A 17024-nucleotide genomic window follows, 5' to 3' on the forward strand; every position below is an offset into this window, starting at 1 on the left:
CGCGCCCCATTGGAGGAACACGGCCAGCGCCGCCGTGACGTCAGCGCGCCGCCGCCGCGGGGAAGCGCGGGGGGGGGGGGGTGAGGGGGAGGCGAACGCGACGCCACAGCGCCCCCCCCGCCGCGCGCTCGGCATGACGAGAGCGGGGAGGCGGGGCTGAGGGGCGGCGGCCGCCATTGGCCGACGTGTCCCGGCGGCGCGGCTGCCTATTGGCGGGTTCTGCAGGGGTCACGAGCGCGGCGGCGCTTCCGGGGCGAGCCCGGTGGGGGGGCGGGTTGGTCTCTCTACCGCCGCCGCCCCCCCCTCCCCGGCCCTGGTCCCGCTCCCCTCAGCCCCGGAGGTACGTGTGGGGTCCGCCGAGGCGCCGCTCCGCCGCCGGCAGCGGGACAGGGCTGCCCGCCGTCGTGCCGCCCGCCCCGGGCCCGCTGAGCGGCCGCGGGGCCCAGCGGAGGCTTCTGACAGGACGGCGGCGGCGGGTGGTGCGGGGTCAGTCCCGTGTCCTGTCGTGCCCCCTCCCGCCGGTTGTCTCCCCCCGCCGGGCGGGGAGCCCCGCGGTCCCTGTCCCTGAAAGGCGGTGGTTTCCAGGGGTCAGGGCGGCGCGGGGCAGCGGTCGGTTACATGTTACCGCCGGGACACACCGGGCGTTCGCTCGGCGTTACGAGCCGCTGCGTGCTTTGGGGCTGAGAACGGCGTTCGCCTTAAAAGTTCTCGATGCCCAGTGCTTTCCCTGTCGATAAGAGGCTGTGCTAATGAGAAGCTCCCCTCGGTGGTCATTTACATACAGCGTCGTTCTGTGTGGCCAGGGATCGCCCGGGTCAAGCCCCGGATGCCCCGGCCGGAGCTGAGGGTACCGGGGACCCGCGGGTTGAGTGTGGCTCCCGCCGTCCTGGGGGAAGGCCGCCAAGCGCGGCTCCTCTGCTTGGCCCCAAGCGGGACCTTCCTCCTGACCAAGCTGTGTTCGTTGTGCCTGGTTGTTTTTCTCTGATCCTTTCAAGTGCTGACTGCATAATGCCAAGAGGCTTTTGTGCTGGTTTTATTTACAGGGTCTCATCTAAACAACCAAACCTCTCCAAACAAGGATGGTCGTCCTGACTGGATAAGCCTTTGTCCCGCTGGGCTTGTGGAAGCGACAGAAGAAAGCGTGGGCGTGCTGGACCGCACCGTGCAGACGGGCAGCCGTGTGACGACTGGGTTCCTGTCCTGCTGTTTGGCTGCAGCAGTGTCTTGAGCCCCGGTGGGGCTGCGGTATCTCCTCCTCACAGTCGCTGCGTTCCCACCTGCTACATATGTGCTCTCGAGCAGTAAGGTAACTCCAAAAGTACTGGTAGATCCCATTACTCAAGCACAGCTGCCCATGCCTGAGCTCAGCGCAACCTTTTTATGGAACAGGAATGCTTGTTGTGTATCTGTATTTCGTACCACGCATCTAAGTGCCAGAGCCCCTTCGTGTCATCCAGGTAAACCAAATGCTGTGGTATCCCCCAGGGAAGAATCTTGTTTACAGAGCAGATCTTCACAGCAAGTCCAAAATGGGGACGCGTGCATAGCTCCCCGCCCAGACCGGGTGGCCCAGGTGTCCTGGTGTGGGTGGCAGCCACCTGCACAGCTGCGTCACTGCGTTTTGTTTTGGTTGCCGAGGATGGGGAACCCTTGAGGCAGCAGCTCTCAAACAATTTCTACCAGTGACCTCATCAGTAATTGTTCTGTTTTTTAACCCCGCTCTTCCAGGAGCGTGGCCCATAACTGTGATTGCTTTTTTGGCATTTGCAGTTCCACTTCGCGTCACACATTTGGCAGCCTTAAGGATTGTTCTCATGTCCTGAGGATGCCAGTAGTCCCCCAGGAAGAAAAATCTCTTTGCTGGGCTCAGTAATGATGAAGGAGTGGCTCAGGAGCACGTGTCTGACTTCACTGTTAAATAACAGCATGAGAGAGATTAATTCTGAGCCTGTTAAGCTGGTCCTGTGTTCTACTTAGGCTTAGTCTTTTTATCTCTACCCATCTTCCTCCTCCATAAGACTTACTAAACCAGTCAAAAGAAAGGTTGTTGGGGTTTTTTTTGTCCTCCCTTCCATTAAGCTTCTTGTCACACTTCACTGAAAACACTGCAAATAAATGTTTGCCTCGCTGGTGCCTCTGAGTGAGTAGATGAGAGGGGAAATATGTTTTTTCATTTCCTAAATATAGTTGGCTGTAACTGCTTCCTTGACAGCCTTGAATGTCATCCAGGTCAAAGATCCAGTGCTGGGGTGGAAGTTAAATCCTTTCTGTGTCATCCTGACCTTTTTCTATTTGAACACAACAGCGTGGACTATCAACCTATTTCAGGGAAGGATGTTAAAAGTACTTGGTGAAAGAAAGCTAACAGCGGGAGTGTGGGGAGGAATGATTTCAGTTGGGGGTTGTTCTGCTGGTTTTCTGGGTGAGACTTCTGTGATGAGGATGTTTAATCTGCTTGGGTTTGTTACCCTGGGATGGCTTTTGCTCCTTGCAACTTAATTGCGATACTTTCTTGGGAAAAAAAAAACACCACTATAGCTAATTGTTGAGCACCTTTATCCTTCACTAAAGGTTGTGAGATCTCAAATCCTAAAATAAAACAAATACTCTGGTGCTGAGGAGGAAAGAGAACATTGCATGAGGGCAGAGAAATTAGGCCACTTGGGGAATGTGCTTTCAGGCCTATTTCTGTCTGTCACAGCAAACTAAAAGGACACTGACTTTGGGGAAAGAGCTCCGTGAACCTTTGGTCCTTGCTCTGTTACTCTTTCCCTGTCCTAACTCTGGAGATGGCATCTGCGTCAGCCACTCACCTGCTTTTGCAACCTATGGGTAACCATATTCATCTCTCCCCTTCAGCCGAGCCCCCTCGAAGCTCTATAGCAACCGCCTCGTGATGGAAGGAACTATTATGTCAACCATAAGGGCAAAAACACCTGGTCTGTGTTAACGTGGGTGCAGTTCTCTGCTGACTCAGCTCCTACCGAGATGTAAAGACGGGAAACTATTTTTAATAGATTAGACAATGTGTGATTTATGACTACTACAGTCACACATCAGGGTAAACCCTGTGTGACTATTCAAGTGCCAACATCACAGAGGCCAAGAGAATAAAACTTTATAAGAACTTTGATTAGATTAGAAGAACCTTTACTTTAAGTGTGGTTCATGTTTTAATTGATGTCATCTATTAACATTCTGGAGAGAGATGGTTTTGGCAAACAAAGCAGCCATTTAGAAAGGCAGCCATTTGGAAAGCCAGCAAGGAGTACAGCTGATGCTCTTGGTACTGCAGCAGAAAACTCGCTAACTCAATCTCACACAATCTCATTTTTCTTAAATAAAACTACTTTCAAGCCATCCTTATATTATTTTGTTGTTGTTAAAGGACATCTTCAACTTAAAACAAGGCCTTCTGCCTGTGATGCCATTAAGAACTAAAAGACTGGCCTTTCGCCTGCTTTATAAGGAGGTGGTTGCTCACAGCTCTATGAGATGTGATTAAATACTAAGGCTAAACTAATGCAACAGCTCACTCATACCAAACCCAGCATTCTTCTGAAGGTTTAACTCCTCGATGCAGCCCACTGCGTAATCATCTGAGTCCCAGCATCAGCCCAGCGAAGCACCAGGACCACACACTGGAGCTCAGGACAGGCAGAGCCAGAGAACCAGGGGCTGATTTAGCTCCCATGCCCTTGGCCTGCACAGGCAGCAGTATTTTTGGACCCCTCAAAGCTTTGAGCTGCTCTTGTGGATAGTAAGTCTATTTACACGGGTCCCTGCAGGACCTTATGCCTATGCAAATAGTAAGTCCGTGGAGCTTTAAGCCTTCTGCATCCCTAGAGGAGGATGCTTTCTGAGGGTAGTGGTCCCCTGCTGCTGGGTAAATGCCTCGTATTGACGTTCTAGGCGTGAACTTGTGACAGTCCTGGTCTAATTACTGTTTTTATGATTCCTAATGACAGGCTTTAGGTTTCTAGGCTGCTTATGGATTTCAGGGGTGTGGAGTGACAGTTGCTCGCTTGGAGCTTACTGACCTCCTCCAGTCTGTGGGGTTTGGAGATGACTTCAGCTACCTCCTGCACACAGATGGATTTCTGGGCTTCTCCCGAGCTCTGCACGCTTCAGCAGCTCTCCAGGGAGTGCACTCCCATGGAGCAATCTGCTCATTCATGGCCTTTGAGTCACAAACAAGCTATTTCCCTCCTCCTGCTCTACCCCTGCAAGCTAAGCTGAGAGGTACCCATGTCACTCTGTTAGAGCATTGCTCCTTCTTGCCTGCGTTTACTTTGCTTTTCTAGCGATTCCTAAGCCGTGACTGGCAGACGGTTCAGTCGCTGCTGCTGTATGGCTGATTCCCCGTGATCCCCTGCCTATAGCCATCTGTCACCTCCGTGTCTTAGTTAAACTCTCTGGTCATTAGAGGTGACTCAAAGATAGAAGTTTGTACCCCAGCACTGTGTCCCGGTTATGCCTTAAGCCTGTCGGCTGCCTCACTGTGGGGCTGGGGTGCCCTCCTTGCCCCCAGGGAGGAGCAGTTTAAGTGCCACGCTGTCCTCTGTGCGCTGAGGAGCAGGTTGGGAAGTGGGTCTGGCAGCGGCAGCAGGAAGCCCTGGAACTTGCAGTGATCCCGAGCTGCTCCTGGAGGAATAGGTGTGATGGTTTTGGACTGGGTCATATAAAAAGACTATCTGCTGAACAGATCTTTCCCTGGTGAGGAGTTTCACTGTGCTTGAGGGACAGACGTGGGGTTTTTTAAGCATGTCCTTTGTTTCCTGAGCCTAAGGCTCTCCTGGATACTTGGCCTTGCTACACTGAAGGGGAGCATCTATCCCTTGACCTTGACTTGTCATCTGCAAAGAAGTCATCTAAAAAAACCCATCTGGTACGTGACAGAGATGCAGACTGCTGAAGGGTGCTGAAACGCTCTGGGGCCCCCTAGCCAGCACCGAGCCGTGCGTCTTTGTCCTGCCACAGAGGAGTCCTGGCTTACACTGCCAGGTGGGTAACAGAGCAATTTTTCATCTTTTAAATAAAAGTCTGCATCTGCCTTCAAGCAGCTTCAGCTCTACATTTAATCCTTTGATTCATTATTGATGTGAAGTCTGTGGATGGCGCAGTGGCCACCTGATTCCAGGTATCCGTTCACTCGGTTTGCAAAGTGCTGTGTTGAAATTAGTCTGAGCTAAGCTGGGAGGCTGATGGCAAGGAGCCTGGATCCTGCAAGGAGCTTCCTGAGACTTGGGAGGCAAGAGCAAGGGTGGCAAGACTGTCTTACAGGGAGCATGGAAATAGGAGATGCAAGTTAGACATAGCAGAGCTGAGGGCTGTTTTAGCTGCGGAAAATGATTTCTCTTGGCCTGAAAAATACAAGAATGGGACTGCTAATGCCGCTTCCTGTTCCTAACCTGCTCAGGAGATAAACCAGGGATTTCAGACTCCAATCCAGCACCTTTCCCCAGTAGTAAATACACGTGGCATTACTGAGTGATGTCATGGCTGGAGCACATCCCAGCAAGGCCAAGCCTGGATCAGGTTATATCTGTCTTCTCAGAATATTGGCTTACTCCCAAAGGAGCATATTGCCAGTCCAAGGGCAGTGACTGAAGCCACCTTTCCCAAGGTCACCTCTCGCACACACAGAGAGGACAGCACTCGCTTCCGCATACGCAGCGCAGCCTGAGCCACCCACGCAAGAGTTGCAGTGCAGCCATGGCAGTTGCTGGCTGCACGTAGGGCAAAACCTCTTGACTCTCCTTCCTGGCGCCACTTTGTGTTGGCACCAGCGAGGACCCCTGGCCCTCCTTCCTGGTGCTTTATCATCTGGTTGCCTTTGAGGCACAGTGTGAAAGCAGGAACAGGAATCACGTCAACTCCAGCTACATGGTGCGTCTGTAAATAACCAGTCCTCATAGTTCAGTATGGTTTTGTCACATTGAGGCTTGCATCTTCTGGCTGGGAGCATCGCAGCAAGAGCCCAGCTGCCCTACAGACCTGAAACGCTGCTTTTGCAGTCAGTGAGCCCATCCAGGCTCAGCTGGGTGGTCATCTGTGCTGGAGTTTGGACCTGTTCAGCTTTCGTTGCCCTCCATCATTAAATGGGTGTAAGTTTGTCTTCACTGAAGCTGGAACAAAGCTGTAAGGTAGGCATAATGAAACCCATTTGGCCCGCTCTCTCAGGTCAGCCTGGCGGAAGTTGATAAAGTCCTGCCTAAGCAAACTGCACTGCTTTGCTTCTAATCGGGCTATAATTCTACTTAAATGATGCAACTCTTTCAAAATAGATCAGGCCTAATTAGCAACAGGTCTAATCAGAAAATGGATGGAAGCAAGGTGTGACGTGGCTTGAGTGAAGGGGAGGTAGGGACATGCATGGCACTGGTACCCTGCAGTGGTTGGGGGCACTGGGGGGCCCCACAGCCCCTTGGTTCCTGACACACTTTGCCATGGTTTCTCTATCCTGTGTCTCCCCACTGGAAATCCCACACCTCTCTGCTCTGTGCCTATGCTGGAGGGAGCCTCCCCCATCAGTCAGCATTTCCAAATGAGCCGTTTCCTCCCCCAAACACAGCCAGAGCGTAAATACTGCCCCCCGCTCCCCTCCCGCCACTGATCCCTCTGCAGGGTGGGTGAAGCTGTGACACTTGTCTCTGTGGCAGCCACCCGGCCAAGCAGGCTGTCGAGCATGGGCTGGCACAGAGGGAGGGCTTGTGTTTGCCCATGTTTGTGTTGAGCCAGAGCTTTTTCTGCTGTCGCTCCCCACTGCAGCTCTGCAGCATCCATCTTGCCTCTGGCTTTGTGTGGGCTCGTATCAGAGCTGGGCTCCTTGCGGCCACAAAGGGGCCAGCCTTGGGTTTCGCAGCCTCCAGTCCTGGCCAGGATAAGAGAGAGAGAGATTCCTCCGTAGGCAGAGCAGGTGTAGATGACCCTCTCTTTCCAGACAGCAGGCATGCCAGGAGAAGAGCCCATGTGGCCAGCATGGAGCAGAGGCGGGTAGCAATGTGGGCCACACAGCATCTCCCTGGGTAGCTCGGCCTCTCCAGCCATGCTGGGTGGGATCTGTGGGGTGGAGGAACCACTGGTGTCTCCACAGCTAGCTGTTACATCCCCACTGCAACACTGCAAGCTATGACCAGCCAATACGGATTAATTGCAACCAGTTTAATTTTGTGTCTGTAAATTAAGCTGTTTGACGATTAAGCCAGTGATACAAAGAGACTTCCAGGAGTGAGGAGGACATTAACATGCTAATAGTCCTTGCTGGTAGAAGGTTTACTTAGACACATCCCAGGGGGCAGATGACAATTAACATCCTAAGAGACTCTTCTAGAAAGAGGATGCTAATTCAGACCTGCTGGGAAGGGAGATAATTATTTATTATTATTTTATGTAGCCCTGCAACCTCCCATTTAAGAATGCCTGAGATACTTTAGGACAGGTAAGTTAGGAGAACTAACAACAGTAATGGTATCTAAAAGTTGCCTTGGAGCCACCTGAGGGGAGAAACATGGACAGGAGGGAGGGAGAAAAAGCTGCGGAAACCATCCTGGTCAGCAAGACAGGAGAGGAGAAAGAAACATGACGTCTTGAAGGCACATCAAAGGGAGCAGGCAGGAGAGATCAGACCTACAGGCCTGGCAAACAGAATATTCATTTCAGTCGAGCAAGGGTGTAACTGTGGCAGGAGGGAGGTGATGTTTGCTCTGAAATACCTTCCTGACCCACAAAAATACTCAGCAGAGGACATCGAGCCCACTCACTCTGCTGTGCACAACGAGTGCAAAATAGGAAGAGATTACACAAGATTTAGGATCAGAGACTTAAAATACAATGACCTCTGTGATATGTACATGGGGAACTTAACACCACTCATAACCTTGACGTGCTCTGGTGTAGTGCTTGCAGGAAGGGGGGTTCCACCACAGTTGGAACCACACACATGCACCAACAGAACAATTTTAAAAGCAGACTATCAGCCGCATTGTAGCTCGGCTACTGTGACTTGTCAAACACGTTGTAATGGCTTTTCAACAGAAGGTAGCTCACAGGAGCCAGCTAGCCTGCCTGACAGAGAGCAAACATATAAATGTCTACATATTTGTTCACTCATTTTATTTCTGAGCACAGTTGTTAATCCATCATGCTCAGCAGCAGATACTAAATGCTGTTTTCTATCAGAGCGAATTCATACCTTATCAGAAGGGGAGTCTTCCCCAGCAACAGCTTCAAAGGGAGAGAGCTGGTCTCTTTCCTCTCTGTTGACTCTAAGATTGCAGAGGTTGTTCCTTTCTTCTTTTCCCAGCCATTACAATTATGTGGGACGTGACATTAAGATGATAAAAATCCCAGAGTGGGGCTAGTTGTGTACTCACACCACCAGACTCTGCACCGCCTGCTTCCCTAGTGCCAGCTCTCCCTGCCAGCCGTGCCTCCACAGTGAAGCCAGGTGGCCACAACCTCTCCTGTGCCTGCAGGACCCTGCTCGCTCCTTCTAGGTGCTTGTTCTAAAATCTAAATTCGAGCCTGGTCAAGGCTGGGCTGAGGGACCTGCCTGCACCGGACAAGGCCTGGTGGTGGGGGCTCCAGGGCACTCGGCCAGGCAGACCTTGGCCTGGGCCTCGTCTGCGGAGGGCGGCCTGCCCTGGGGGGGGCTGGCCAAGGCCAGGCGGGAGGATCCTGGCCGCCCGGGCTGTGCCCTGGCCAAGGCAGAGCCGAGTGATGGGACGGGGCCGGGCCGCGGGGATCTGGCCTGGGCGGGCCGTGGGCCTGGCCGAGGCCGGGCTGCGGGGGCCCGGGGCCGGGTCTCTGGAGCGGGCCCGGCGACGGCCGATGGCTGGGATTCCCCGTTGCCGCGGCAACCGGGCGGGCCGGCCCGGCAGCCCCCGCGCGGAACCGCAGCCGGGGGCGGGGCCAACGGTTGCGCCCGCCATCTTGAGGCATGGCAGCCCCGCCGCGGCTGGCCCTTTTCCAAGATGGCCGCTCGCTCTTCACCCAGTACTTCCGTCGCCGCTGAGGCCTCCGGCTCCCAGCGCGGCGTCCCGCCGGCGCGGCCCTCCCCTCAGCGGTCCCTCGGCGCTCGCTAGCCGCCACCGCCGCCCTTCGGAGGCCTCCAGGCGGGTCATGGCGCTGCTGCGGCTGCTGCTCCTCCGGGGGCGTTGCAGCTGCTGGCGGCCGCCCGCCCCGGCCTGGCCCCGGGCTCGCCCGCGGCCCGGCGGCGGTCCCCTCGGCGCGGGAGGCGGCCTGCAGGTAACGGGGTAGCGGCGGCGGGGCCGGCGGAGCGGAGCGGGCCGGCAGGCCTCGGGGCGGGGCCTCGCCTCCCCCGTTCGTGGCGGGGAGTGCAACGCCGGGCAGCGGGAGGAGCCGCCGGGCCCACCGGGCGGGGAGGCCCTGCCGGGGCACCCCGGGGCCGCCGCCTCACGGAGCCCCTCGCCTCGCCTCCTCAGGGGCGTTCCCGAGCCGCCCCGGAGCAGGCAGCGTCCCCTGGGGAGAGCCCGGCCTGGCGGGGTGCTCAGCCTGCGGGGCCCGGAGCACCAGGGAGGGCGAAGGGAGGGGAGCTGGGTCAGCCCTCACGGAGGTTAAATGGGCTCTTGCTTCGAGGCGGGGCCTTTCCCGAAACCCCAGGTTAGTCCATCCCGAAGTTCCGTCATTTCAGTGTTACATAGCAGTAACTTGGTGCAAATACTATACGAAGAGAACACTTAGGCTGTCATAAGCAAGAAAATGTTGATTAAAGTGGTTTTTTTTCCTAACTTTATTCGTGCTGGCTCTTTGCGTCTTTTATGATATAAGCACCCACCACGTTGGTGTGTGCCACAGATGTGTTTTCCCCCTCTTGCCGTGCTGCTGGCATTGCAGGGTTCTCCAACACAGACCTTAATGCAGAAGGCGAGGTTCTTGTTTAAACTAGGCCTCCAGCATGATTTATGACCGTCTTGTGTTTTTCTTCAGTGCAGTGAAAAAGCACTGGCAGTCCAAGTAGGCCATGGAGGAAGAACAATTGTGGGACTGCTTTGTGAATCGTGCCAGGTTTTTCTGTGATCAATTTAAACTAGTCTAAGCTGTTCTGTTCTACAAAGTATCGATCCCAAGAGGTTACTGTCTTGGGCCAGCACAAGCTGTCGTGTTGCTGCCCAGCAAACCAGGATAAAACAGTGAGGGATTTTGGCCCAGTTAGTGGCCCTGTCTGGTTTTCTGCATGGAAATTTGTGCCTGTGCAGTAGAGAGGGGTGGTGAGACAGGGATCACACATCAGAGAAGGGGCAGGACTTGTGTTCAGTGAGGGTATTCGTTCATGTCAGTTCAAATTTTGTGAAGTTGCCTTTAAATGTGAATATAAACTGCAGGATTACTGCTGAATTACCACAGGGAAATAGCTGGCTTGTCCATACTGCTATGCAGCAGGATTACAAAGTAGTAGTCCTTAAAATTTCCTGTTGTTGGAGCGTATCTTTACATTTTTAAGAACTGACTTCTAACACATCTTTAAAGCAAAGAACAGAGATGCAGGGAGGAAAAAGATACAATTTTCAAGAGGTTTGAGTATATGTTTCTATCTGAAACTTTATTTAAACTGTGTTGTAAACATCTTCAAAGCCACATGGCAAGTTCACAGCACAACCAGGAAATAATATTCAGGTCTCCAGTCGATGGTCTTTCAGCTTGCCCACAATATTTTTATGTTCAGAAATCTTATTCTCACAGAAAACAGAAAGGGTAAGCAGTCACACTACTCTAAGAGTTGTCGCTTTTTCTTTTTTCTTTGTCTTCCTCTCAGAGCCTTCTGTCGCAGACGCTTTCCCCCACACATCAAGGTCTCCGTGGAGTCTTGGTGAAACAACACATAATTCGAGATCCAGTCAGGCTTTGGAATCTCTTAGGTGAGTCCCAAAGAGTAGCTGTATGGTTAGAGGAGGGGACAGTTCTTATTTAGTAAGAGTGTTGACTTTTCCTTGCCTTCACTGCCTGCACTCCTGAAACTGAAATAAAGCTGTTGTATTCTTGGCTTTGGGAGCTGTGTGCCTTTTACAGGGGTTCTAAGTTTTTGTTGGGTGGCAGGGATGAACAATGGCACCTTTCCACAAGGAGCTCAGCGTGATTAAGTAAGCGCTTGAGTCATTAGACCTAAAAGCTAATTTAAAAATTAGCAGGCTTTAAAGTAGAGAATCTTTCTGCGCCTCATTAGCAAAGCCTAAGAAGAAAATGTCATTCACCTTTGTCAGAAAACACATCATATGACCTTGCTGAAAGCCTTGCGTTGGAACAAGTTAAAAGCGTATGTTAGACAATGTTACTTGAGTTCTTAGAGCAAAAGCACAAAAATGTAAAACAAAGGCAATCATTCTTCTCGCTACACTCTTCAAATTGGGAAGACGAGTTTGCTGATGCCTTTGAGATTTGAACAAAACTGTTCACGTCTGTCCTGGCCAGTGTGGGCCTGGTGAGCTTGGGCTGCTTAACCTTTGAGAGGTTTGTGAGTTGTGTTTTGTTGTTTGTTTTTTTTTTTTTTTTTTAAGTTAAAAGAAAAATATTTGCATAATCTTTCAAATGGCAGTGAATCCCCTAGTAAAACTAGCAGAGGACAAGCAGTCCAGTTTCTGGGCTCACTTCTCTTTCCAGAGGCTTCGTGAAAGACCATGGGAGATGGAAGCTGCTGTCCTCAAGTCAGTTTTCCTTCTGAACTTTTTGCATTTTCCTGGCGAAAAAGCCTTTGTTTGTTGTTTTGTAGCCGCAACTGAGAGTCTTACTATTTTGTAGCCTTACTTTCTTGGCTTTTTAGGCTATCCTAACAGCATTTACTGAGAAACCTGCATTGAACTCCAGCACATACATTTCCTTTCATAATCATTTACAGTTCCTCGTGTGAGGCTGTTCTTAACGATGGTTTTATGCCTTGGGAAATGTGTACATGTTTCAACACTGAAGAAATTTCTTCAAATTTTGTTTGCCACATTAAAGTGATCTCTGAATAAAACCATATTTTGATAGGATTGTGAAAAAAAATATATATTATAAGGAAACTGAAGGAGTCGGTCCCTCCCATTACTCCCTCTGGCTGTCTTGTTTCCTTGGCACACAAACGAAGCTGTGCGCTTGGGTGATGTGGAGCTTAGCTTTCTCTGCATTTGGAGCTTACATGTATTTCTGCCGTCCTCAGTTCCCCTCTCTTACTGTCTCCTGAGGTCTTCTGGTAGTAACTACTGAACTCTGCTTGCCTGCAGGTAGCACTTACTGTTTCACTACTTCAAGCTCTCAAGGGAGTAACCAGAAGAATGAAGGATTCAAAAAGAAACCTCCACAAGAGGACGAGGGTATGTATGTGCCCAAAAGACATTTAATTAAACAAACCGTGTGTGTGTGAGGAATAAAGGTGGAGAGCATGGAAGATCCACCTTAATGGATCTTAATGGTACTGTAAACCTGTACCTGTGACTTACCGCCTCTACAAGCCTATGGCTAAGAACAAGTTTCAAGGCATATTTTGGCTTAGATGATGGAATACTAAGTCTTAAGACAGATCATGAAACTGATTCTCTTTCTGTGCTGCTTTGCATCCTGTAAAAATATTTTCATTGATGTTTGTCTTAGTTTTGTCACTTTACGAAGTGGAACTGAGGTTTTGTTGTAGAGCATTTTAACTTAATAAAGAACCAAATTTAGTTAATGCAAGTTCAAGCTGGATTGTGGTTGTTTTTCTTATTTTGTTTACCTTCATTGTGAATTTGTCCCTACTTCTAGTGATTTACAGAGCTCAAAGTTAAAAATAGATTCCTTAAAGAGTTCTTATCTGTGTTACTAATGGCACTTGCTCAGAATTTTTCTTTTTTAAAAAATCAGTCTTCCTAGATACTGTTTTTTGCATGTCATACTGTCTAAGCCCCAGGCGTCCTGCTGTACAGGACTTCTCGAAAATTAACTTTATCTCACTAAATGTGTTGTGGAACTTAGGGATCTACATGGTGTGCCAGATTATGTTGAGAAGTAGCAGAAAGCCCTCTCTGTAACTTAAGGGGGTGAGGAATTTAATGGCACTAATGTGTGGTGGGGGTACAGGGGAATAACTTTAGTGTACTAGACAAAAACTTTGCATAACTCCTGACAGACAGTGCTCTGATCCTCGTAGGAGGCACTGTTATCTTCTAACAGTAGGTTTTCACCAAACATTTTTCAAATACAAATGGATTTGTGGGTGTCCCTTTGATTCTTGGTATTGTCAACTTTCTGCTATTTGTAGATTGACAACAGCTGCATTCCATTTAAAAAGTGTAATTTGACTCTCCCACTTCTGTAAAGAAACTTCTTTGCTCGTTTGTGAGTACATGCTCTTTCCCTCCAGCCTCCCAAGCACTGAAGTGCATGCAAAGATTCAAAGATTTTCTAGGCCCAGGATAAGGCATTTTTTCAGACTCTGCAATGTAGATTTTTTGCTGCAAAGTCCCACAGCTGATGGCATGTCCTGGATCTATGGGCCTGGTGGGGCAGTTTACGAAAGATGTCAGAAGTGGCTGAGGTGAAGGTCTCATTCCTATGGCTTGTCAGTAGTGCTTGCAGAAGCATAACAAAGACCTGATGATTTTCTTCATTTTATGACGTTGGTTGATGCTTGCAGAGGCTGGTGATGTCTTAAGAGAGTTTGTGGTTACCTGTTGTGCTGCTTGTTTCCTGGACCCTTGAGTGAGAGATAACCCTTCTGTAGTTGGCCGGCTCCAGACCTTTGTACTGTGAGTTGGAAGGCACTTAGCATCGTGTTTAAGTCACACAGATTGTAATACAATTTTATAAACTATATGATAAACTTTTACCTAGGTGTCATCAGATAATGTAATAGCTCGGCTTTTCCTTTGATGTGCTTAAACACAATGGTTGAATCCTCTTGGATTAACTAACTTTTGAAGTAAGAGCAGTCAGCTGCTGAAGACTTTTAGCCAGACCTGTGTCTTCTCATGCAATCTTTAAGGCAAGAGCAGGGGCTTTGCTTTTTGCTGAAGTCTTCAATGGGGTGTGAGTGCAGGTGTTGCAGATTCCTTGTTAAGGAAGTCAGAGCTTAGAGGTTGGGGCCCTCAGTGTTTGCAAGACCACACAGGGTGACTGTGAGCACGGTGCCTTGAAGAAGTATTGTAGCTGTTAAAATTAGTAAACAGTAACATGCTGTGTTTGGTGGCCTCTTTTCTCCTGTGATTAATGGATAGCTTGACTTTGGGAGGTGGAATGCTACCCCAAGTCTCCAGGGGAATACTTGTCTCTGCAGTAATTATTAAAAAGAACTCCTCAAACTGTCACTGCAGCCCTTGCAAGATTTTAATCGGAGGGTTCAGGTTTGGGGTTAATGGCAAATCATTGCTTCATGGAGGCTTTTTGAGAGTAAAAAGCTGGAAGTATTCCCACAGCTGTTGCTTGCAAGTGTCACATTGAGTTACTGGTTCTCATTTACTGAATATTGTGGGGTAGCTTATGGTGCAATATGAATGTTATACTGTAAAGATAGTCATACTTTACATAAGCTTAGAAATAGATTGATTTTTGTCCTTAATTAAATGCAGAGTAGAGGAAAGCTTTGTGTTGTCTTCTAGCTTTTTAGAAAAGGTATTTTTTCCTGAAATTATTCAGCTGTAGGTTAAAGGTCCTAGACAAGCCCAGTTCCTAGAAACTGGAGAAGTTGTTTGTGTCAAGGTATCTAATGGCCAGCTTTTACCCTGTGGTGATCTTTTTGTGATAGTATCCTCAGTTATTTGTGCTTTAGAACATGCCATATGCCTCCTCATTTTGTCTGAAATTTAATATAGAAAAGTGCTTTAGCAATAGTTGATGCTGACATCTCCAAAGAACTTGCATAGCAATAGATGGACTTTCTTTCTGTTAGTACTCACTTTTCCAGAGTAATTTCTTTTCTCTATAGATTTTTTTTTTTTTTTAGAACTTGCTCAGCTTTTCAGGATATTGCCCAAACTAAGGCCTCTATCGTACTATATTTTAATTTTATTTAATAAGACTATAGTGGATGTCATCCTGCAGCTTTGTGATGAATTGCTTTGTTCTAATAAAGCTGGATCTCGCAGATAACACAAGTGAGGAGATGGCATTGAAGAACAGAGTGGATGGGCTGGACGCAGTGTCTGAGCTTGTCAGTGTCTTTTGAAATTATGACCTTATCTGAAAAGCTGCATTGTTTCTATTTAGGAACAAGCCTTTCCTGTTAAATGTGGAGCAGAGCTAGGAAACGAGTGAAAAATGATGCTGTGTATCTGAAGGACAGAGTACTTTTTTTAGCATCTGACTGGGTCATATGTTTGTCCCTTGGTTTTGTTGCAGCGTGTGTAGGGTCTAATTGGTGGCTAGTGATAAATGCTGGTGTCAGAACGTTTGTTATGAATTTGCAAATAAATCTAATCTGGGCTGCAGCAGGCAGATGCACTAGCAGTCCAGTGGTGCAGAATTAATTTATTTCTGGGTGTAGAATAGTATTTATGTATGCCATGTTGCTGTTGATGTTAAATTGTATATTGAGAACAAGTGCTAAATTATATATCAAGAACATCCACATGTGACTGGAAAGAGGAGGAGATATTTGTTGTCATCTTAACAACTCAAACACTAGCTAGCAGTTGACATTGAACTGTGCTGTGGCAGCCCTTTGCAGACCACTGAATTTTAAATTTGCCTATGCAGTGCAAAAAATGTTGGGAGTCTGAAAAAAAAGTTTGGTGGAAAATACTTGGAAGTAAACCATCCCTTTTTCTCACGTCATCACTCCGGTACGGCACTAATACAGTAAAGGTGGGGTAAAGCACATCTAGCGTAGGAATCCCTCTTTTATAATGTTCCTTGATGTGGACAAGTTATTAAATTTTTAAAACATGAGGTTAGTTGAATAGCATGGAAGAAAATCTGTGTGATTTTAAGACAGTGAGATTGATTTGCAGTGTATTTATATGCATAGGTAAGCAGCATATCACGTCTCCTGTGCTATTTCAATTTACTGCAGATGCAGGTAGTAGAAACATTGTTGGTCTTGTGATACAGGATGCCAGCAGAGCAGGAGCTCACCAGGAAGCAATTATCTCTTATAATATTGTGCTATGTGATTTACCAGTGACAGTATGACTGCTGATATTTTCCTCTGGATATGTTAGCAACAACCTGAGGCCTAGGCAGTGTAGAAGCGTGTTATATAGAAGTAGGCTATAGCCATTCCTGAGTTTTGTTTTTTAGCAACAAGGGTCCGATGGCTTTATTTGGCCTATGTCCATATTAGGCCAGGCAAATGAGATAGTCTCTCATTTTAGACTAGAATGACATTTGGTGGAATTGTAATGGGTCTAGTGGTCTATGACCATCTGAAGGCTCCTGAACCAGGATTAGACTGCTTTAAAACAGGAAATGCTGACCAGAGCTCTTCAAAATACGTCCGAGATTGCTGTCTGTCTTTGTACACAGTCAATAACTTCTGGAAGTGGGGGGCTTTCTTTGGCTCACTGATGCTTCAATTCCTCCTCTTACTGAAGCAACGATTAAAGTGAATGAGGTGATCTTCCATCATCTTCTCTGTGCACAATGCCTTGCTTCATGGCTTTTGGGGCATTGGGGAACAGTTGAATGTAGGCGCAGCAGTGTCATGTGAGCAGATTTTTTGCTGGCTAGCAGAATGCAAAATTTACCTCCTTCCAGGCAACTGTTAAGTTTGTCTGAGTGCTTGCACTTTCATAACTAGGCTTTTGACCTGGTGCTGTCTCACATGTACAGCTGAGGCCCTGTGGTCTGACAGTGTAGAAGCCAGAAAGGTCTGGGAATGTCATGCAATCCAAAAACTGACTCACTTGCATAACCTTGGGCAAGTCACACAACCTCCTTTGTGAGCCAAGCCAGAAAATTGCCGGTGCAATGCCAGTTAGGTACTGCTTCTGAGGCTAGTCCTTCAGGAGAAACCAAACATGCAACAAAAAAAAAAGAAGGTATTGTTGTGTTAACCTTTGTCATTTAATTGTCGCTTCCTTGGGTCCGAAAGCTCTGCAATTATATACTCATAT

The 17024-nt window shown here is 48.8% G+C and overlaps 1 protein-coding gene across 2 annotated transcripts in view; it reads left to right on the top strand.

The window, feature by feature from the left end:
* The first annotated feature begins 8570 nt into the window (after positions 1-8570).
* SPG7 (SPG7 matrix AAA peptidase subunit, paraplegin) overlaps positions 8571-17024 on the top strand; it is a 33017-nt gene continuing 24563 nt past the window's right edge. Inside the window, exons 1-3 of one of the 2 annotated variants that reach the window (XM_063334859.1) lie at positions 8571-9249; positions 10778-10880; positions 12222-12311. In XM_063334859.1, coding sequence (XP_063190929.1) covers positions 8722-9249; positions 10778-10880; positions 12222-12311 — 721 coding nt within the window. In that variant the 5' untranslated portion in view covers positions 8571-8721. The other variant, XM_063334860.1, reaches the window with a different exon arrangement.

This window comes from Chroicocephalus ridibundus, chromosome 4 (assembly GCF_963924245.1).
Source record: "Chroicocephalus ridibundus chromosome 4, bChrRid1.1, whole genome shotgun sequence".
NCBI lineage: Eukaryota > Metazoa > Chordata > Aves > Charadriiformes > Laridae > Chroicocephalus > Chroicocephalus ridibundus.